This window comes from Seriola aureovittata, chromosome 12, assembly GCF_021018895.1.
Source record: "Seriola aureovittata isolate HTS-2021-v1 ecotype China chromosome 12, ASM2101889v1, whole genome shotgun sequence".
NCBI lineage: Eukaryota > Metazoa > Chordata > Actinopteri > Carangiformes > Carangidae > Seriola > Seriola aureovittata.
The window spans coordinates 23,873,925-23,898,550 of record NC_079375.1 but is presented as its reverse complement, the minus strand read 5'-3'; the positions used below and the strand labels follow the sequence as shown (position 1 = coordinate 23,898,550).

Here is a 24,626-nt window from a genome sequence, read left to right as displayed (position 1 = left end):
GATAAGAGCAGACGGTGGCCAAGTTGTGCTAAGAACCAGTTAGTTCTACCACATTGTGTTGTTTGGCAGTACGCCTAATGTTTAGCACACTGGGAACTGGCAAACCAATGGAAACAAGCAAACTACCACAATGTCAGACTTTTCAAGGCTTCTAGGACGCTGCGAGGTGCATTCTGGCACAGTTGGGTCCACTAGAGCTGCAGCACCATGGCTTCATGGGAAGGGATTATGATAATGTAATTCTATACACACTGTAGAGATGCCAAAACAAACATACAATAGATACTTTTAAAATATGATTGGTGTTGGTTTGAGGTTATCGAATGGGCTCCATTATAATCTTCATACATTTAAATATAACCTAAAAATGCAATGGATTGTATCCTGAAACTAACTATCAACTACCATTTGATCACAGTGTATGAAATCTAAATATTAAACTATACAAATATTTCACATGGTCTCTAGGTCATTAAATATTTGGGGATGTGACAATGTCACTGCTGCATTTTACTACAGTTGCAAAATAAGTGTGTTTCAGACTTAATGTTGAAAATGTGTCTGAACATATTTGTAATGTGTGTGGATTTATATGCATATAAATAATTTAAAGGTCCCATATTTTATTCTTTTCCTGTGTTTTATCTGAAGTGTTGATCCATAAGAAGATATATTTGTGGTTTTAAGAACCAACACCCATCTCAGTGTAGTTTTACATCTCCTCTCTCAGGCTTCTCAGTGAGCCAATCAGAAGAGAGGAGGCTCTGAGCCTCTCCTCTGATTGGCTCACTGTTTTCTGTAATAGTTAGAAATCCAATAAAAATAAAACAGATTTCAGGTAAACACAGAGAAACCAAACCCTGCATGGTTGGATGGTGGGTCCAGGTGGGCGGGGCTTGGTGGCGTAGCTAAGTGGTGACTTTTTTGTTGTGACATCAGAAAGTTACAGAAGTACTGACGGCTTGTTTTCAGGTTCAGTTTCTGAATACAGGCTGTGTTCATTTCTCTGTGGACTGAGGCTTTGATACTTTGACAGGATTAATATAGAACTTAGACCTGATCTATAATCAAAGAAGACATGGAAATACCACTTTATACAAAATTACATTTTTATTATAATGTCTTGTGAGCCACTGGTGTGAAACTAACGCGTAACACTTATCTAGCTACATACTAACTCCACTAATCAATATTTTTCGATCAGATAAGTGAGTCGCTCCTCTGTGAATTATCACCCAACTCTGCAGCTCCCCTCAGCACTACGGAGCTTTTCACTTTCTTTCACCTCATTGTTTTTTAGTTCTGCTGTAGCCTCAAGTGTAATAAACCCCATTTTCAGCCACAGCAGGCAGCTGGTGTCAGCACGTCCTGCCCAGCATTGAATGGAAGACAGACAAATTTAGCAATTATCTGGTGAATGTAGCGGAGCATTTAGCAGCTAAAGACCCTAATAGATGCCTAAATAGCTGGTGGAGACTAAAACAGAGTTAAATGTAGGGGGGACAGAAACACACTGGTGATAATACGTCAGTGTTGCGTTTACAGTTTCTTCCACTGCGCCCAAGTGTGTTGTAGTGTTGTAAGCAGTAAGTGTGGGTCCAAAAATCAAATGGCTAACATGCCAGAAACACAAATGCCTTCTTACAGAGACAGGGAGCTACATTTGTAATCAGGTCACCTGACTGATCTGATATTTACTCTCCTGTCACAGAAATCTGTCAGAGCCACAGGCCACTTCAGTAAGAGAGACTTTACCAAACAGTTTATTACAAGTAACAATGAAAGGTTGTTACATCGTGAGACATTTGGGTCTGTTTGTAGTTTCGTAACACATTTGTTCCATTATTCATTTGTCATTGCATGGGAAAATTGCCCTGGGAGTGTGTTGAGATGACAGAGAGAGAGGCTGCTGAATGAACTGAGTGTGCAGTGTGGATGTGCACTCCAGCAGCTGGTCGTTTTGAAACGCTGATGTGACGCCAAAGTCCACGCACGGTAATTACAGACAGGAAACACATGAGCCATGATAAGTAAGAGAAGAGGCGACCCTACACATGTCCTGATCATTCATGTTGCAGGTAATGATTTATTTTTATCATTAATTCTTGCTTCTGGGGGGCTTATGCCTCTTTTTTGTGGACCTGGCCCCCTCCCCCATAATTTGAACACTTTAATTTAGACCGTACATTCACATCATGTGTTGTTTTTTTCTTCATTAAGCTATAGCTAAAGATCTACTGATCTCACACTGAACCTGGCTGGCTGCTTTAAAACATACTGCAGTGAGCACTGTAATATAAGAGTGGTTGCCTCCTGTTAGAAGGGCGTTGTGTTTGTCAGCGCTGCCTGCATCAGGCTCTAATAACTGTCATAATGCTGAGTCCTTTGCAGCTCAGGGGCAGCAGACAATCTTCACCCCATACTAGTGCACTAGAATTGGATGGTAATTGGTCCTCATACCCGCATGTGTGCACATGTCTGCATGTAGCATGTGAATGTGCCAGCGAAATGGCATCACACCAGGACACATTGACAACTTGTCGCAATAATAAGTGTCACCAGATCTGTGTATAAACACGTACTGATTCAATTATTTCATCCCAGCTGGAAAAACATCCACAGACTCATTCTTCTTTTTGATTCTGCAGATTTTCTGTGGGGAAATGCCTCCTGGGCAATACAGTAAGAAATAGATTAACCTGCAATTGTATTCCTGGATACTGGTGCTCTCTCTTTTTTAATTTAGCAAGAGTCAGTTGGAATTAGATCTCCAAGGTTCAGACTGTATTCAGTAAGAGGAGGGTGGGAGGGAGGCGGTGGTGGCGGAGGTCAGAATATTGGGGGGGTGGGGGGGAGGAATGATCCACTGGTGTTTCTAACAATACCCAATCTCATTTGGATTAAATTGTGCATATTACAAAATAAAAAAATGGACATCTCTCTGATTTGCTTTTGTCCGCAGGCTGAATTATTTCATTTTCTGATAAAGCAATTTAAGTTTGTCTGACAGGGTATTTTTAAGTGGCACAGTGGCAGAAGAGAGAAAAGAAATGGGGACATAGAGAGTGGACTATTAACGATGGACCAGAGAAAGACTGGCACAAATACAGAGAAAATGGAGGGGTATGAATATTCTATATAAATATTCTAATATTATAAATATTCTATTTATATTTATACTGTGAAAGTATCAAAACGCTCAGTCCACAGAGAAATGAACACAACCTGTATTCAGAAACTGAGCTTTAAAACCAGCCGTAAGGACTTTTTTAACTTTGTGATGTCACAACAAAGCAGTCACCGCCCTCAGCCAAGCCCTTGCAGGATTTGGTTTCTCTTAGTATTTACCTGAAATGTGCTTTATTTTTATCTGATCACTCAGAAAACAGTCAGCCAATCAGAAGAGAGGCTCAGAGGCTCCTCTCTTCTGATTGGCTCACCGACCTGTTGTTACTAGAGCTCCAGAGAAGAAGCCTGAGAGAGGAGATGTGAGACTACACTGAGGCGGTTTTTGGTTCTTAAAACCATAAAATATTTCTTGTAATGACTCAACATTTCAAATAAAAGACAGGAGAAGAGGAAGATGACACCATCATCTACCTGCTTCAACAAGCCCTTTCTCACCTGGACGAAGCAGGTAGCACAGTGAGAATTATGTTCTTTGACCTCTCCAGTGCCTTTAACACAATCCACCTCCTGGGTTAGCCGACAGATCGAACGCAGTTCATGCAGCTGTGGGGATGTGTCTGAACAGGTGGTCAGCAACACCGAGCACCGCAGGGTGGGGGGACTGTCCTCTCACCTTTCCTCCTCACCTTGTACACCTCTGACTTTCAGTACAACTGCGAGTCCAGAAGTTTTCCAATGACTCTGCAGTTGTGGTCAGTGTTGGAGAGGAGGCAGAGAACAGACGCAACAACTGCAACATTCACTGCCTTTCTCTGTTCCTGTGTTTACGGCGGGACAGTTACAGTCAGTCGGCCTCTGAGATAATCGTCCATGATTCCATTTAGAAATCATGGAAAAAAAGCTGCTTCTCTTGGCTCATAATCGTGAGATTCAAATTTATTGTTCAGTATCAAAATAATCAGGCTCATTATTGTCTGTGCAGTGTGAACAAGAACAAAGAACAAACAGCATAACTGTGAATGTTGCTAAAATGCATCTGTACATGATTGATGACTTTTATTCCACCGCACTAACAAGACAAATATTGTATTTCTGACTCTGGTTACTTTGAAGCAGAGCTTTTAGTCTGTGGAATGAATTTTCTTATATTTGAAAACACGATAGACCGTACTCTGTGTTCATCGCAGGAGAAAAACCAATCACAGCCAACTCCTACACTGTCAGTCACGTTGTGCTCGCTGCATCTTTGAGCAGCAGTATGAACGTGGCCTAAGAATGACAAATATTAAGCATTAGATTCTTCTCCAGAGCGCCATGGTCTTATCTTAAGTCCATGTTTGACATTTTTAGAAGTAAAGAAAGACTCCTTTCATTTTAAATGTTTGCTCTGTTTACCATGACCAGACTTCATCACTGCTGTCCAACTTGAGGAAACACGTCGAGGTGATTTTGGTTTAATTCCAGATAAACTATTAAACACAGCTTGTAGTACTTGGCTGACCTTTTTCCTTTTGATCCAATTGTGTTTTTATGCCCATTTCTGTCAGCTTTGAAGTGTCTTCTTCCTTTTATTCTACAGGTTACATAAGTTGTTTCAGAGTCAGTAGGTTCTGTAAATACACTGTGGAACAATGCAACAATGCATTGACATAATAAGTATTTTTAAAACCAAATACTCCAGCACTTTAACTCAAGTACAAAAAAGTTGAGTGAAGAGGATTTCACTTTGTGTACTTCGTCCACCTCTGCTAAAATCCAATGTTCATCCTCAATAACTTTAAATCACTTTTCACCACATTAGCTTTGCAGTGCGGCTTGACTGATGCTCCCCAGGTGTTATTTTCTATATCATGGTCCATTGCTGAAGTCTGGCCGTGTGCACAGCCTGGCAATATGGAGAGGAAAACTCCCAATCTGCAGTCAGAGACCATTTTTAAAAGTGCGTACAGATCCGCCATCATTGATGTTTTAAACAAACTTTGTTTCCATCTGGACCTCCTCCCATTCCATGTCCAACTTCTGTCTTAAATTATACAACATGACCCGTTGAGTTATTATCGCCAGTTTTTTATTGATATTTTCCCTCATTTTTTAATCATAGAACAGTTCAGACCAACTTTGATCTGGGCCTCCAACAGAGAGCAGAAAGTCATGACCTCATGTCTGGGCCGGCCTCTGTTCTGCTAACTTCTGTAACAATCTCTCATTTAGCATTTCTTTCATCAGTCTTTCCGGGGAAAAAAAAAAAATGAAGCCTTTTTCCCGGGGTTTACTTTCAATATTGTAAAACAAATTGGCTCCACTTCAGCGCTCTGCTCAGATATAGGAAATTGAAATCTTTGTGATTTTAACAACGTTTACTTTGTGAGCAAAGAAAAAGCTCAGTGTAACTTGGTTTCATCCATATTCATAGCAGCCACGTTGCTCTCATTCTGTTACTTGTCTCAGCTGTCTACAGACTATTTCATCGTGGTGTCCTCCCCGCCGACCCGTCACCCTGGCCCAGTCCCATTGTCCCCACCTAAAGGCCTAAGCCCTGAACCCTCCCAGAATGAATTGCCACATGATAAGTGATTGACTGTGAGTGGCTGCAAGCGCTCCAAATGGTATCAAGAAGAACGGGGCGGCACTTTGTGACATATCAACGTTACTTTGAGGACGCCAGGACATGTTGCGTAGGCTACGATTGTGAGTTTTTTATTTTGTCCCTTCGCTCCCTGTTTGTAAACAACGCAGTGATGTTGGATTGGACCTGATGAGAGCAGATTTGGAGTTTATCGTCACGCCATCATAGGACAAATGACTACACCCAGTTCTGGCTCTGAATCACCAGTGAGCTCAGTGTTAACCGTTCTTCTATCTTATTCTTTTTTATGTTTTTTTTTTTTTTTAGCACTTATGGGCATCCCCTGGTAACCATGGCAACCCCCTATTTATCGTCACAGTTGTCTGCTAGAGAGCCCTCATGCACTTGATGATCTGACAGTGGGGCAGCCCTGAGCCCTCACGGACTTACCGGGAACACGCTTTAAAGTCTGTAAGTCCGTGAGGGTGCACATTGGGATTGGGCCTTGGACTTGCTTCTTTTGTCAAGCCATGATGTTTAACACATGAAGGTCAATGGGCTTATGGGAAATGGAGTTCTTTAAAGGGCACAACAACAAAAAAAAAAAGAAGAAATATGAGACGAACAACATGATAAGAATGTTTTTCCAAAATCTAGTGTTCTCATCTAAGAGGCTGTTTCTTGGTACAAAATGAGCCCATTTATGCAGCAGGTTATTCTGACCCATAGTTATGTTTTGTTGCTAGGCGACATCTAGTAGCCGTAGTAACTATGACAGGAGCAAAGGGAAAAGCTCGGTGACGTGGTATAAAGAAAGACAAAGTCCACGTCGGGAGGAGGTTGTGGTTGATGGATGAATATGACACAGGAGAGCGGTGTGTTCGATTCCCATGTGGAAGTAGCAGTTTATGTTGTTTCCATCATCCGCGGTGATTGTAACCATGACAACACGTATCATCTAATGTTGAGGAAGCACTTATTTTAACCCAAATCACATCTTTTCCTAAACCTCAGGAAGTAGTCTTAGTGCCTCAACCTAACCGAGCCATGATTGTTATAATTGTAACCATGGCGACAAAGCTGGATACGCCGCTGTGTCTGTACAGTCCGCAGTTTATTATTGTAACCATGACAACCAAGGTCCGGTACACGTGCCACCATAGGGGTGCTATCTGAGGAGAGTCCTTTATATCAGGGGGTTGAGTGAAACAACCTGTACGGTTGTTCAGGTTGGAGGACCGGTTGTGATCTCTACATTTAAGGCGAAGAACGTTGAGAACGGCTCTGCTCCAAGCTCCCGGACTTTTAGTTCCTTGTATAGTTGAAAATGTTAATGAGATTTTCAGTGAGGTTTTGATTCCAGCTCTGGAGCAGAGCCCAGCACGTCTGGTTTCACTTATTTACCAACTCTTAAAAGCTCTTGTTACATTTTCACTATTGATTCCCACCTGCACCAGTAACAATTACACTCAGATTAGACTTTTTTTCTGTTTCGTTGAGGTTTAAATACAAAAGCTGCTTTATCATTTGATTGATTTAGGCACATGTTTAAAATATAGGGGGATTCTGTTTATTGTGTGGTCAGTTAAACTTATACACACACACGTATAAGGAGTATCAGTGGAAGTCAAAATAAATCTACACAGATAATAAAGCAGCATCTCCTGCAGAGAATGAGACACGAAGAGCAGCCTGAGAGACACAAAGACGATGTGAAGTGATGAGTTGCTGACAGAGAGAAGAGCTGAGAGCTGGTTGTCAAATATATCCCAGAGTATTTAAGTACTTCATTGTAAATGCTATAACAGCACAAAAGACACACATGGGAAAAGGAAACTGGTGCTAATTGCCCACATCTTTCCTTTCAAGTCTTTTCATTAAAGATGTGCATGTGCCTTACAATCTATATAACCACACTGGAATGCATTAATTCTATAACAAGTTTGGAAACTTTCTCACTGTGTGATCTGGGGATACCTATGCACATCAATAAATAATCTCCCCCATTTTCAGTAGAGTTATGAATAATGCAGCTACAAAATGTATTACTGGAAAGTCAAAGAAGTACCACACAGAGACAGACAGAGCACATCTCAGCAAATTAACACCACAGGGCAACTTCTACGTCAACGACACCTGAGAAATTTAATCTCGGTTTCTTTCAGAACAATTATTCAGCCTGAGAAACAATCAAATTGATGCCGACTCATTTGAAATGAATTCATTTTAATGCAGAAAGGGGGAAGTCACGCTGAAGTGATAGACCTTGTCTCTCTTTCGGGGACTAGACGAGTGGATACAAATATTAATAAACCCCAAAAACCTAGTTTTTTTTTTTTTTTCAGTTTTGAAGGGAAATAGGACACATCAGCCCCATGTCAAACACACACACACACACACAATAAGGAGGAGGAGGAGGGGGTGGGGTGGTTGGCTACAGCACGGTTCTCAAAATAGCTAAAAGAAATTTAACGGGAAAAGTGAGGCGTTCAGCTCCTTCATTTCTCCAGCATGATACTAATACATGACGGCAGGTAGGTTGGCGAGCAAATTCAGAGCACGTCATGCATCCTCTGGGTTGACTTGTTTTTTTTTTTTTTTAAAGTGCAAAATGTGTTCAGAGAGCAGCTCTTAAAGAAACACAGAAAATGAGCTCGATGCTGTTGAATCGACACCATGTCGAGGTTGTGCTGTTCAACGGTATGAATCTGCAAACGAAGCCAGGGAAAGATGTAAATGTGAAAGGTTTGTCACACCGCTGCTCTCTTTCTGTTCAAATTGCATTTCTCAGCCAAGATGAGGTGTTGTTCTTTTATTCAGATGCTTGAGAGAAATGTGTTATAGTTCAACTAGTTTATGTTGTTAGTGGACTGTTGTTTTCCTGTTTGTGACATATAACTGTTCAGGACATGCACACGCTACCTCGCCGTCGTTATGTATCCATACGCCTCAGCATGTTCCTCTGCGAACAGTGGAATTACATGAGAATATACATCCTGCTCTTGCTCACACATGCTGCGTACGAACAACCAACAGTCCACACTAAACTTTATATGTGATTTACAGATATACATTAATACGTTTAACTAACATCTGTGCTTCATGTTTGTTATGTTATCTGTTTAGAAAAGATAATGTTAGTGGCGGTATACGACTGTTTGCTCAATTACAGGTAAAACTACTATTATCAGCAAAGTGCACTCAAAGTATCACAATGTATTGCAGACTGGCCGCTGTAACTTGTTGTTATTTTTGCTATTGGATTGTAATTACTGATGTAAGCAGTATTTTAGTCTTATAGCTAGTTAGAGACTGCCCTCCGCTGAAAATGAGACTGAGCCCATATGTCGTCAGTGCAAGCAGCTTATTATGGTGATAGGAGCAGGGTATATGTATAAAGACAGTTATAAAGGTGGCAATTGTTCCTTTCCTGTGTGAGAGACACAGGATATGTATCATGCCACGGTTACCATGGTGATGAAGGTCCAGTATGCTTGCTGCTACTGTGCTCCTCTGGGTTGTATCATCGGACAAACGACCAGTTAGGTTGTGGGACCCGTTGGAAGGATAAGACGGAGCAAATTTTAAAACTGAATTAATTGATTTTTTGGTTTTTGTTTGTTTGTTTATTTGTTTTTTATGGTATTCTCCACACAGTTTTCAGTAAAGATTTGTCAACCAGTCCATTGAGAGAACATTATTTGGCAACTCTTTAAATAATTGGTTTGTTGTAATTTGGCTTTGTTGCTTTTCATTTTTCATAAGCTTTTAAGATAAGAAGTTTTAAAACAGCTCAAGTTTTCCGGGTTTCATTGAAATTGAAGCAGCTCAGCTCCAGTGAATAACCTTAACTGGTACAAAGGGAAGCAGTTTACTACCACAGGTAGAAATAAACAAATGAATTAGATAAAGTTCAGGTCATCAAAAACTGAAAAATCATTGTAAATTTAATAGAAAACAGGCCTTTTTCAGGGATTAAGAAGTTGGTTAAGCAATTGAAGCCTTGATAGTTGATGCAAACAATTCCTCCAGGTTCCCCAACTTTTATCAAAAGTATTATTATTGCGGAAAATATCTTTATCATACATGGCATCCAGATTAACATGTGTCCTGTTTCCTTTAAAGCAAACAAACAGATACGTCATCATCACAAACAATGTCCTGGAAGTGGATGATTTATCAGTCATCAACGAAGAAAATAGTCTTTAGTGAAAAACAGAACAAGTAATGGTTTTAATGTAGACAGGATTTGAGATGTTTTAGCTGCAGATGCCCTAATTTTTGTCGATGACTTATAATCTATCTGTATGAAAGTAGTGTTGGAACAAGTGTGTTGCTGCACCCTCTGGTGTATTAGTAGAACAATACTGTACTGCGGGAAGTAGTACTGTATATTGTTATCAGAATGGTGAGAAAAAGACAAGTAACAAAGGAATACAGGCTGGAGGGGTCCGGGGTTCATCCTGCTGCAACACCAGGTATTAGTCTGTAAATGATGAAAGAGCAGCACAGTCTCCAGACTTAAATCCCACGGAGCTGGTTCGGGATGAACTGGACGGAAGGTGAAAGCTCAGCAAACTACATGAAACACATTTGTGAGAACTTCTGCAACAGTGTTGAGACGAACTTTCAGCTGCTGCACGAGTCAAAAATGTATTTCGAATAGATTTAGTTCAACAAGAAGAATCAATGATTCCTTTTTTTTGTTTGTTTTTTTTGTCTTTGCTTTAATTTCAGAAACACTGACACTTTGAATTATGTAAATTTAAATAACTGGGAAAATGGAGGTGTTTTAAAACTTTAGACTGGTTGTGTGTATGATAGCAATTTCAATATGTAAATTTAAATCTACTTAGTTTTTTCCCTCTACTTGTTTGTTGTTTGCATCAGTCGCCTGTGTACATTGAACTTATTAAGGTGCAGGACTAAAAATGGCTCCTCCAATTTGCAGCAATCATGTCAAATCTCAGCAGTGTCATTGACTGCACTGTATATATTTGGTGTCTTAAGCACAACGAGATTCAGCAGAGGCACGACAAATTATAAAAATAACTGACAGAGACACTCAACCTAGATACGCCAGCCTCGTAAGTAGGCAGGTGATGCCTCGTACAGAACCAGGACACACACAGTTTAACGTTACCGCTCATTAAATTGATTTGACTTCCCCTCCGCGATACAAACTCCAAACCTGGACTGCTACATACTCCAAACTTACTCCACAAACTTCACTGTGCTCACCTTAAAAGTCCCATTGAATCAGTCATGAATCTATTGCAGCGGTATATCATTCTGACTATAAATAATCTTTTACTTTCCCTTAATGTCACAGCTTTAACTAACTGTCATAATGGGAATCGCCGCCGCTCCAGGTCCCTTGTAGTGAGCTTCCAGCTAAATTCCTTTCAGGCGATGTATAATGACTCTGGTGGGAGCCACTCTGATATCATTAAAAAATCATGCACTGCCCCCCCCCACCCCCCCCCCCCCCACCACCACCACCACCACACTGGGTAGAGGGCCTATTTCGTAGTGGGTTCCCAAAAGACAGAAGGGAGTTTTAATGAACTCACATCCCGGGACAAGAGGACTCACTCGGATTTTGTCTCTTACACTGAAGAAGTAAATCAGCCCTTGTTCCAGAGTAAAACCCCATTTATTTAGAACATTTGAGTGTAATAACCTTTGGTTGAATGTTTGACAAGACAGTTTGATAAATGTTAGGTAGCAACTTAAAGGTTCAGGGGCCATATTCCAGAACAGTTTAGCTCCTGACTGGCTGATGTGAGAGAAACTGTAAAAAGTAAATGGGTATGTCAGTCCTCATTTTAAGATTCCAAATGTTTTCACTTCAGAGTAATTTGCATTGTAGCTCTAAAACCAGCTCCTGCATCCGGGGAAACTGGGAAGTCAACTTCACAAATAGACCCAGCAGTGGCGACGATGAACGTGATCAGCTGATCTGGCATGGCTGACGTACAGTCACCGGTCTCTATAGTCTCTGTAGCTGGTGTTAAAGATATGGAGCATGGTCAAATTGATTCAAGAGGGAAAAAATAGCTTCCAATAGCAGCTATAAAACTGCCAAGAGCTGAACTCTTCCAGTATTCTTCTGTGGCTGGTGCTGCTGTTTTAAGGCGAGGCAAACATAAAGCACCATTCAGACACAAGGCAATTCAAAGGGCTTCACAGAGCCATGGAAATACATGGAAAATAGAACATTAAGGTGACATTTAAATAGCATTTGAAATAAAAGCTGCTTTGCCTTGTTTGGTTCTGATTCTGGGAACACTGAGTAAACAAGTCGTGTCAAGTCTGAGTCGTACAAGTAGATCCATGAAGTATTTGGGCCCAAGAAAGTTTAGTGCTCTATAGACCAGTAGTTGGGTTTTTAAAATCTATCCTTTGACACACAGGAAGCCAGACAGTGATTTCAGGAGCGGTGTGACGTGCTCCACTTTCTTGGTGTTAGTGAGGAACTCTGGATGAACTGCAGCTGTCTGGGTGATTTTTTACTAAGACCTGTGAAGACACCATGACAATAGTCTAGACTGCTGAAAGTAAAGGCAGGAAGAAGTTTTTCTTTATCCTGTTTAGACAGAAATCCTTCAATTAAGAGGGTCGGTGTCCCAGCTGGGGGGGGGGGGGTCCCCGTGGCTCCTCATACATTTCCACAACTTTATACTGTTTCTGTTGAAACTCGCCGCTCTTATCACTGCTGTTTTCACTCACAACACAAAGCTGTATTTCTGTTTATCATCAAATTACATTACATTAAAAATTTTCCTAACCAATTTTGAATATATTGGTGCAGTTTACATTTTCTTTTCGCATCTTAAATTGTAGAAAAGTGCAAAGTTATAACTGCAAACTCAGTAACTGTTATAAAATGCCAAATTTGGGATTTGTAGTAAATGGGCTAAAGGATATAAAAAACCACTCACATGGTTCGTTAAGAATCTGTTAGTCTTAGTAAATGTTGCTACACGTTGCTGTATTTGAATTTAGTAGTAATGTAAATTAGTGAATGATTGTGAGCAGTGATTGGTACTAAAACAAAATCCGTTTGAGGTGTGAGATGCGAACGTCACTGTTGGTTTAGGTAAAACAAAAAAACTACTGTTTTCTATCAGTAAGTTCAGTTTACTTGCAATAGAGTCAATGTCAACTCCTCGTGTTACTTTTGTATTCTTTCCTCCGCTCAACAACAAACGAGCTCACCTGAATATAATAAAAACTAAATGATCACCTCACATCCTCACGGATCAAGGCTCGTTTCCATGGGCGATTGGTTGCGAGCGGTAAAGCACAGTTTTCATGGAGAAACTTGAGGGTTGAGCAACTCCGCCAAACCACCATCTCCAGAAATCACCAGAAAACTGTATATGTGGGTCACTTCCTCTGGAAGGTGAGATTTAGGTGAGACTGTAGCTGACTCAGGTGAGGCAGCTCATTATAAAGTTTCGGCTCTGAACTCGGAACAAATAGGTTTGCGGTGAACTGCGGCGCAGAATTCAGAAGTGCAGAAACTGAACTTGTTATTCTCTCTTTTGAGTCTTTCTCTCACCTGCTCTCTGACTTTTTTTTTTTTTTTTAACTCAACCTCACTTAATTTTTCTACCCACCTGAAAATATAAAGCCTCAATCAGAAATGTGATTATTGATTACACGTAAGGTAGGCTACCCTTTGGCGTCTGTGTATTGACACACAGGATCGTCATTTGACACCAATGTTAACCTCCCCCCGTTGCAATATTGGACACTTTGAGCTCTGACATTCCAAGTAACGTTGCCATGGTGACGCTGAGGACGTCACATGTTGTCGTATCCAGCTATACTGCCCTCTGAAAATCTGTATCATGTCTCAGCTCTCCAAGAGGGGAAGGTCAAAGCTCGAAACTTGCAGAATTGTAATGGTGTCAATAGATGACTGGAGCAGTTTACCTGGGGGTCTTTTTTACCGTTGCAGGTCAGTTAACATCGGGGGCCAACTGAAAATCCCGTGTGTCAATATACAGAGGCCAAAGGTTAGCTCGCGTGTTGTCAGTGAGACATGGGCGGGTTTGTCAGTGTCTAACATCCAGGGAATGAGAATGTGTTGTGAATCGACACCTGCATCGCATGTGTGCAGAGCAGAAGCAGCTTGATATATAATTAATAAAGAAACATCTGTTGGCTGTAAGGGGGGGGGGGGGGGGTCTAAAGTAACTAGGAGAGACTTGGGATCAACAGTTCTATAAAAGATTAAACGAATGCATGAGGTGGAGAACTCATGGAGAACTCGGGGAGATGTTGTATGAGGTGTGATTGAACACACACCTGCAGCACTGGGAACTTCCCAATATAGATATCACACATCAAGGTCTGGTACACAGCAACTTCCACAATTTCAGTGCTTCTGAAGCCTGAAAATAAAACTCTATATGTATCACCATGCTGCCGACCAAACTCAAGTTAAAAGTTTGGATGTTTTTGTATCAAGCACAAGCTAATCATTTTGAAAGCTGATGAAAACAAAAATTTAAAATGAGTCAGTGGGGGGGGGGGATATCTGTTTTGCAGGAATTAGGTCATAAATCAAATTATTGGTGAATGGAGACTGCCCTGTGTTTAGTGCTTTTCTAGTCTTATCGAGTCGAAGTGTCTCACACTACAAACCACATCCGCCCATTCACACACTTTCATACAGCACTTTTCTGCCACACGCAGACATTCACACACAAATGTTCCATCAGGGGCAATTTGTGGTGCAGTGTCTTGCCCAAGGATACTTCAACATGCAGACAGGAAGAGCTCGGAATTTAACCGCCGACCTTTTGATTAGCCGACGACCCACTTTATCTCCCTGGCCAGACCCTCGGATGGTGGTGCCATCATCAACTCACCACGAACCTTAACAAGAACTGTACTAGTGATACACACACATCCTGACCACGCACAATTTTGTTCTTACCTATGAACAGTTTGGAAATAAGAGAGCACCGATGAATGCAACAAATTTGTTTGCACAAGTTTCATGTAGCTGAATGTCACTTTCAGATTAATATTGCATAATACTGTATATATAAATATAATAATATACAGCATCTAATTAAACACCAATACATGCAAACAGTATCTCCAACATTTTCCCCCACTCCTCTGGAGCCTTACAGGAGTCCTTCTCCTGGACGAGGCTGCATGTTGATCCGTCTCTGTCTTGACAGCTAATAACGTCCAGGTGTTATTTTATAACATGCTGCCAGGAGGAACATCCAAGGGAAATTTGTGCATAGGCTGAGTTTTTTTTCCCTATTAAAAAAAAAAATAAATAAAAAGCAAAAAAAAAAAAAACTCTCTGCTTCAGCGAAACCAAGTGCAAGAGCTGCAGGTGCAATCAGCGCTGTGCTAAAATCTTTTAATTAACACCATCTATCATCATTAGCCAAATAGTGAGCCAACAGTCTTGCTGTTAACTCTTAGAGAGCTAAGCACAGGAAAAAAAAAAAAAAAGATGCACTTTTTTTTCCTGCTTTTTTGGCCCGATCGCCGTCAGCGCTGCTTGCCTGTGCTCAGTCACTGTAAAGCAGCTCAAAAGACACATCAGTCTAAATCAGCCCCAGTTAATCAGTGTGCAACTGCTCGCTGCCATCCTGTGACTCACTGGACTAAGTATTAAGCTAAAACTAATGCCTGCTGATGCATGTGATAGCTGCAGACTAATTGTTATAGTTTGCCGCCTTCAAATGAGATTGACCTTTGGTTTGGGATATTTGTCATGTAACTGCTGCTGGAATTACAACAGCTATATTTGTTCTAGGCATTGCAGTTGAAGTAACCTTGGTCAGTTTGTTTCACTTTAGTTAAAAACCGTATAAATGTCACTTCAGAATGTATTTAGTTGACCTTTTTTTATATCACTAGTTTTCCCCCCTTTTTTTTACACGACATTCTGCGCAGACCAGAACATTACACAAGCCGTATTCAGGCAGAGCCACAGACCTGCCATTATGTGACTTTAGACAACTCATTTCTCTAATATTTTAGAAGAGAAGTAGGATAGTGTAGGTGGTGAAAAGGAAGGTTAGGTGTGGTGCTGGTTAGAGAGGATCATGATATTTAAAGGTTCCATGTTTTACACGTTTCCTTTGTTTTATTTGAAGTGTTGATCCATAAAAAGATATATTTGTGGCTTTAAGAACTAAAAATCATCTCAGTGTAGATTTGCATCTACTCTTTCAGGCTTCTCTGTGAAGCTCTAGTAACAACGGGTCAGTCAGCCAATCAGAAGAGGGGAGGCTCTGATCCTCTCTTCTGATTGGCTGACTGTTTTCTGAGTTATCTAATGAAAATATAAACAGAGAGACAAAATCCTGCATTGTGGGTCCAGGTGGGCGGGGCTTGGGTGGTGGCTGAGGGCAGTGACTGCTTTGTTGTGACATCACAAAGTTACTGAAGTCCTGACAGCTCATTTTTGCGCTCATTTTAATATAGAACCTAGACCTGCTTTTCAGTCAAAGAAAACATGGGAATCTACCTTTATGGGGCCTTTAAACTCAGGGCTCCAGACTAGCTTTGGATGCTACATCGATGCTCTGTCACAAAACTGCTGTTCCCAGCCTTTATCATATCTGAGCCACAGAAATTGGAAATGCCGTTCTTTGTGAATGGCAGATATTTTGGCTTTTTTGTATTTTGTAGGCTCTTGCTTGTAGTCACATGTTGGAAAAGGGGAGATAGTGGGTGGAGCGTTATAACCTCCATCGATTATGTCGGGTCTGGCCGGGGACTTTCAGCACCGGGAACAGGTGTAACAGTCAGCAATCAATCAATAGCAATCAATAGTTCTCTTCATTTTGAATTACCTGTACGTTTTAGGGTTATGGTGTCACTTGAAGAGGACTCACACATACACTCCTTATTTTTTTATTCCACTAGTTTTAAATGAAGAAGAATAATATAAGAATCAGAGCCAATCAGAGGCAACCAGTAGGTGCAGGTCTTCACAGAATGCAAAGAGAAAGAACGAAAAAACATTACACACACACACACACACACACACACACACACACACACACACAGAGACAGACCTGCTAAATGTCAGGTTCACCGGTGCGACCAATGAAAATGTTTAATCACACTTGACAGATTCTTTAATTAAAATTCATGCTATTATGTTTATGATTAGATAACAGTGTTTATCTCATGTTCATCCTTGATTTGATGCCACTACAACGCTTCATCACTGCTGCTGTCACTTTTATTTATTTTTTTTACTTTTTATCTCCATTTGTACTTGATTGATATATGCTTTTTTTTTTCACAGTCTTGCATCACTGCACATTATACTTGTGTAATGGTGAACATGGCAAATAAAGATTGCTAGATTGAACCAATCATTACTTCAGGGTGATGGAAAATGTCTGTTTGCATTTTTATTAAAGGGGCAGTACTCTGATTTTACATATCAAGATTAGATTGTTCGTACTTCAATGAAAACAGTTGAAATGTTTCCCGGTCCCTGGTGGGAGTTTTCCTCTTTGATTTAGAGAAATCAAATGTCAGGGTGAAGTCGGGTGATGCAGCAGGACAATGACCCTGAACATCAAAGCAAACCCACTGAAGAATGACTTCAAACAAAGAGAATCCGCCTTTGAGAGTGGCCCAGTCAGAGTCCAGACCTTAACGCTCTTAACACAGATACTGTGGAATGACAAGAGAGACGTTCACACCAGAGCTGAAGCAGCTCTGTGGGGAAGTTCTGTAAGAAATACTTGATCCTGAACATTGTACAGGGTCACACACACAGGCACCTGACAGATGTCAAGCGTATGAAACAAACACCTTTGCAGCAAAATACGACCTCAGTTATAACATTCATACAAATTAATAAACAGTCTATCAAGCTATTTGCTCAGGCAACAGTAAGACCCCGATCGGACCTCCGTCTCAGGTGATCCAGTCACAAGTGGACAGCTCTACGTTCAGGTGTGAATGCACCCGAGATGCATTGAAGACACAGCTCCTTAATGAACTGAAAATATTTTACAATTTCAAATGGATAAAAATCTTATTTCACCGTAAAGCTGTGAGCAGCGCACTGATTTGCTCAACCCGTCTTTGCCCCGCCCTCTCTCTCTCTCTCTCTCTCTCTCTCTCTCTCTCTCTCTCTCTCTCTCTCTCTCTCTCTCTCTCTCTCTCTCTCTCTCTCTCTCTCTCACTCAAACAACTATCTGAGTTGATATAAATAAACTAATGGCTACTCACTGAAGTGGAACAAACAAGCAGGCGTAAGAAAGCAAATGCTGCTCGACCTCTTGTGTTTTCAGTCTGTTTATTTAATTTTTTTTGCAGAGATTTTTCTTGCACTTCCAAACCGTCCCCTCAGACTCTGCTTCCCTCAGTCGCCCTGTTTTCATGAAAGAACAATGTGGCCTGAGTTAATGATGTCTTGTATAAATTGCACTGTGAGTGTGGCCAGGCTACAGACATTAATTGGCGCATTATATGAGAGTGAACCACCTAATGAAGCACTAGTTTGACCATATGCTCCTGGGGGCCATTCCTTCTGAGGGAAGCTTTGTCATGGTTTGTTCTAAATGGTTACAAATCTGAACTCTCTTTTAAGGACTAATATGCAGAGCAGCAACTAAAAACTAATTACAGCCCTTTGCTGTCTTTACATTGGTACCATCTGAGTGACCCCATACATATTCATTTTGTATTATTAAGGGAATTTGGCCTATTGTATGTATTCCAGTGTAGTCACAATGCTGTCAGCAGCATAATTACAGTATCGTGTCGTCTGTAATAGTAAACTATTGACCGCAAAGAGGCACTGTAAGAGCAGCCAGTAGGAAACTGAGACAGTGATACAGGATATGCACCTCCCTCTGTGTATGGTCCATGTGTGTGTGTATGACTGTGAGTGTGTGTATGAGAGAGAGATTACTCGTGGGAAAACACAGTGTGTCACTGCTGGTATTTTGTTCTGAGAAAATGCATACATAATGTGCTAATATTCAGCGCCTCTTGTTTTGCAGCAAATTTATGCAGATGAGGTGGCTCTGTACTTTTGTGCTGGTATTTGCATAATCTTCAAATACCTTGGGGTTCTGCAGGAGTGAAGTGATGAAATGATTATCAGCCTCTTGGAATGGATACATTTTCCAGACTAGTTTCCCCCCTCTGTCACTTTCTACTGTTGGTCAGGTTTTCCTATACTGCCTGGTATTTGTGTGGACAGTTAACAAAAACCATGATGCACTGGAAGTGTAGGAATTTAAATGTTTCTCGTCCTCAAAGTCTCACACATATTGTGATCAGGAACGGTCAAGTCAAGGTCTTTCAATGTTCTGCATGGACTGGACTCCTGTAAAAAAAAAAAACAAACAAAAAAAAAACGAGCATATAGGTCATTTGTGCAGCAGTTGTTAGGCGCCATCTAGTGGTCATAGTAATTATGATGGGAGCAAAGTGAAAAGTGCGGTGATACAAGAGCGCATCAAGAGGAAGTTGTAGTGGAACATGAGGCAGGAGAGCCGTGTTCAATTCCCACGTGAAAGTCGCCGTTTATGTTGTTTTCTATAATCCATGACCGTTGGACAGAGTTAACCACGTTGTTATTATTGTAACCATGACGACTAATGTTGAGGAAGTACTTATTTTAACCCAAATCACGATCTTTTCGTAAACCTAACCAAGCCATGAACTTTATCATAGTAAACATGGCAACAAAGGTAGGTACACCGCTGTCAGTACAGTCCGTGTGTTTATGATTGTAACCATGACAACTAAGGCGTTATTTCAGGAGACGCTCCTGTGGGTCATACCAGACCCATTTGGTTGTTCAGGTTGGAGGACTGGATATTTTATTGTATTTGATTTTGGCCACTTGGGTTCAGCTCAAAAAGCTGCAAACACAACATTACATTACATTACACTTCCAGACAGAGTTTTGATATATTATATGGCATGGCAAGGACCAATTTAAGGATCCTAAATATTGATTCAAATTATATCACCAGCAGCCAAAAGCATTCCAAAAATAGTGAAACTGGCCTTCAGAAGTCCAGAGTGCTCAAATCTAATTCTGAGTGCTTAGATAAAGTCCCAGAGATAAGTTTAGCATCAATTAATCATCACCATATTAATTTTTGAGACGCAATTTAAATAAATAGGAACAAGCAAGAGGAACAGCGCAAAATGGAAGGAGGGCTCAGGGGGTTTTACAACTCAAACAGAGCTGAGGGGTTTGAGACTTTCTGGTAATAGCGGATGGTTGAAGGAGTGAAAGGCCAATAGAAAAGTCACGTCCAAGCCGATCCCCTGCAGCAAAGTAAAACAGTAAACAACAAACAACCATTGCTGAGAAAGGCAGGCAAAAAGAACACTGACCCCATTTACACTCACCAACCTCATGTATTGGATAGCTGAAAGTTATCAAAAAAGCTTAGTGGAAATGCAACCAACCACCTCAGGAGGTTTTCTTTGAGCAAACTTTTGTCTATCTTGGTGAAGGTATCCTTCCACTTCCTGAAGTTTCTCTTTTTTTCCTTTACCATATTGAAGATCCGACATCCGATATGTCAATCAGACTGTAAATCCCACTAGGACTAATCTGTGATCGAGTCTTTGTTTGACTTGGCTACCATTTGCATCAGACAAAAGCTACCAATTGCTAATCCATTGTTCATAGTTGGTAGTGTATGAGTCACAAGTATTAGTAGCACCTTCAAAGAGCTATTGTAAGTTTTGCTATTGCTACATAACCAACGTTAGCATTAACGGCTGTTTGCTTACCAGTCTAGAAAAAACATCAGCATCAAACTTCGTTCCTTTACTCGCCAAGAGCTGTGTCCAGCAGTGGAAACAAACACCAGTGTTAACTCTTGTTTTGCTTTTATTTTCTATCACATCTTTTCTTCTACTGACATTAGCACGCTAACCAGCTTCCTGTTTACACCGGCTCGTGCATGCCCAATGTACGTGAATGGTTACGTATGTATGCTTTTTCAGGTGTGTTAGTATGGACGGACATGGTTTCTGATACAGAGCTAAAACGGTTGTCAGGATGGAGATTGTTTTCTATAGAACATATTACACTCTTACTCCTAAAAATGCATTCACCTTTTAATGTTATCATCATTTCAGGGAGTTCAGCCACTGGAAGGTGAACAGCCTGGCCACAGAGAAGAGAGATTTCCTCAAAGCTCCGTTGCCCTTAGCGCCAGAGTTCCTGCGCAACCTCCGGTTACTGGGGCGACGACCAACCCTGCAGCAAATCAACGAAAACCTCATCAAGAAGTATGGGACCCACTTCCTAGTTTCTGCTACCCTGGGAGGTAAGGAAGACTGCGGGTGACACACTCGCCTTTATTCTCAGGTTAGGAAGTGTCGGGACACACCAAAAATAGAGGAGCTACTCATTGTCGGTCTCAGAGGAGTTGCAGCCTGTGTTAGAGCAGTGCTGCAGAAGTACAGGATCTATTGCTCTTTTTTTTTTTTTTTTGAAAAGCAACAATTGCAACAATACCACACCTTATACCTGCAGCATTCTGCCAAGGTTGTTTTCCTCTGTAATTTTCCTCTCATCTTTCCCTCTGATGAACATAGTGTGCAGCTGCAAGCGCCTTACAAAGCAGAAGGGGGATTAAATTGACCCATTTTTTAGTATACGTCTCTCTTTATTGGATTTCTTTTTACCCTCGATCTCAGAGGAGAGAAGGAACTCACAAAACAGAATTGCCAGCAGTATCGATTGCGTGCGCCTCACAAAACAAGAGCAAGACCTGTGTTATGTTCAGAACAACAACCTCCTGATATTGACACACTGCTGATACTGGTCATCACATAGCAGCGCAGATATATGAGTACATATTTACAGCTAGCTGTTTTTTTTTTTTATATTGTTGAAAATTGATAGTGAGTATAAACATCTCAAAAGAGTCCAACCTTATATTATACAGTGAATATATAAAAAACAGAAGGGGATACTTTCTCACTTATACCCGTCTATCTTCGCCCAGCAGAGCTATCAGATACTGGACCACCAGTATTTGACAACACCACCAATTTGGTCACACACCCTTCACAGAAGACGGATCCTGTTTTCTGACACACTCACAGCCTCCTTCAATCTCGGATATTACATGTGAGGTTTGCATCCACAGGCAAAGACATCTAGCTTTGGGGGCCACTTATCACTTGGTGTATGCACTGGAATATCAGCGTGGGAGACAAAGCAGAGATGAATGCATTGACAGACTTGTAGTTAGATGCTATATGTAATTAACAGCCTCAACTAAATGGGCTGAGCCAGTCTGCATACTGATTAGACTGTGGCTGAGCAAATGCACACATCCCAGATCTCTGTTTTTTCTGATTTGTTCTAAAGTTTTCATCTTGTTCTTCTTTGCTTCTAATGTCCGTCTCCCCTATGGTTACATTCAACTGTAAAGTATGATTTTTGCACAAATGTTAGCTGGGTTAAGATGAAAAACTTTGACTTGACTGACATGAAAGCAAAATACACTTACCAGAAAAATGTAAAGAGTCAGTTAATCATGATTTAGTTTTGTTATAGTTGGTCATTAGTTCGTCTTTTAGCTTGTTTCGCTTTTAAAACTTTACTTTTCTGAGGTTGTGTCAAAAATCTCTGCCTTGTTCCTACTCATTCATTGCTCCCTATAAATGGGTTTACGCTACAGTGAGAAGTAAATTCACATGTCGGACACTTAGTCATCATCATTTTATGTCATCACTGACAGCTGTTGAGCTGCACAGTGACAGTTTTCAGTGTTGCATTACATTGTGGGATCGTTAGCAGAAAGTTGTATAGCTACATACCATGAACACTACTTTCTGGCTGGACCACAACAGCGGGGCCAGCCCTATAATCACAAATGTCGCTGACTGACTGAGTGATCACAGTTCCACCGTTGGTCAGGCGAATGCCATATGACTGAGTTGGACTGCTCTTTCAAAATTAGTTGGCACAGACAGTTTCTACTAGGGGGGCGTTTACAGCCTGCAGTGTTGCCAACATAGCGCTGAGACCACTTCTCGAGGTGGGCTTCAAGTCTGTGTCGCGGTTGATTTAACTTGCGCATTGTGAACACAAAACGCTCCAGGTTTGCTTCGCCTCTTGCCGTTGTATTTTCGACCTGCCCAAGACAGATCACATGCTATTGCATCGATAACTGTGATTGTGATTGACTGTTAGTGTAGTAAGTAAAGGTGTGCTTTATTTAACATCATGAAATTCAAATTTTTCTCTGATATCGGTAAAGGTTTGACTCAATATCACACTTAAAGTGTAGGTGTGATCTCTTTAGCAGACAGTGGTGGCCGCTATAGGAAACACGGGACTGTCAGGACTTACAAATGTCAAGTCAGCTGCCTGTTAGCAAACTGCCACAGTCCTTCTTAGTTTACAGACGACAATAATGTAGCATACATTACACCAGGTATAAACTCAGGCGAGGTTGATAATGTTAGCATGCCTCATACTCAAAGGTTGCTCTGTATATATGATTGATTTAAACTGACAGTTGGCAGGACACTGCACAACGAGATCACCACTGAACATTTTAGAAATGTTAATGAATGTGACACTGACAGGCTGACATTTGCTATGTTTCATTGACATTAGCTTGCTATAGCTAGTTGCTAATGTTAGCTAAATTGTAATACTTGTCCATCGGCAAGGTTAAAAATCTGACTTTTCCCACATCTGTTTCTCCACTTTCAAATGCTGCTTTGAATCTCAACTGAGTGCATGTTGGCTAATACAGGGGGAGTCTGGAGCATTTCCAGTAAATACACAGAGTCCTGCCAGCTCTGACTTCTTTAGAAAGTTTGAAATGTCTCCAGCAATTTAGGCAACAGGGTGACTGGCATTTATCAGCAACACTTTCTGAGACCACAAGATATTACTCATTGCTATTTTAAATCAGTCTCTGTTTTAGAAATTTTGATATGATTTTCTTTTAAAAAAAAAGAAAAGGAAATCACATACTTTCCAGCATCTTCCAGTTAACTTTCCTCATCAGTTACCTCAGGGAGCCACGGGCGTGTAATGAGACAACCATCAGAGTACACAGAGAGGTGTTTATCGTTAGTGATTCTATGATTGTCTGATGAAAGGGAGTGAAGCAAAAGCAAATGATACATTATCTGCTGCACAGCGGACAAACCGCAGTGAGTGAGTGAAGGCCTGCCAGAGAAATGTCAAATGAAAAAGCAGAATCTCTCTGCAGGTCTTCTGAGGATAACATCAGCCTGTTGCTGTGGCGTGGTGAAATGTTGGAAGTGGAGTTAGTTTTTATAACCAAAGAATTCAACACTTTAAAAGGGGTTTGTTACAGTACACTGTAAAATAATCAACATAGGTAGGGATTCAGTAAAAGACATACTGACTGGATTTCTTGATTGATTATTGTTCGGCAGGAGAGGAATCTTTGACCATTTTCCTGGACAAGCAGAAGCTCAATAAGAAGTCGGAGGGTAACAGCAACAACTCAGTGGTGTCTCTGGAGCTGCTCCACCAGCTGGCGGCTTCCTACTTCACAGATCGAGAGAGCACCCTGAGGCGACTTCACCACCTCCAGATCGCCACTTCTGCAATCAAGGTACCGTGTACACGCACACAGCGAGCGACTGAACCTGCTTACAGTACAAATCCAGACACACATTCTCTGCTTTCAAGCAGCCCTGGAAGAACATCTATTTCAAGACGCGGCACACAAAATGCACTGTTTATTTGTTGTATGTAGCCTTGTGTTCGCAGTTCTTCAGATCCACAAACAACCACCCATCAAGATAGACACACAAACATTAACCCTCCTATAAAACTGTCCCTTTGGGATATTCCTCCGTGCTGCACCTACAACAAATAGCTCTGCTTGTTCTCAAGGTATGCACACAAACGATCCTTTTTAAAGATTATTTT

General features: G+C 41.0%; 1 protein-coding gene across 1 annotated transcript in view; it reads left to right on the top strand.

The window, feature by feature from the left end:
* Positions 1-24,626, top strand: part of brinp2 (bone morphogenetic protein/retinoic acid inducible neural-specific 2) — a 203,892-nt gene that overhangs the window by 113,090 nt on the left and 66,176 nt on the right. Inside the window, exons 3-4 of the mRNA XM_056390563.1 lie at positions 20,828-21,018; positions 24,125-24,306. Coding sequence (XP_056246538.1) covers positions 20,828-21,018; positions 24,125-24,306 — 373 coding nt within the window. The remainder of the gene's footprint in view (positions 1-20,827; positions 21,019-24,124; positions 24,307-24,626) is intronic.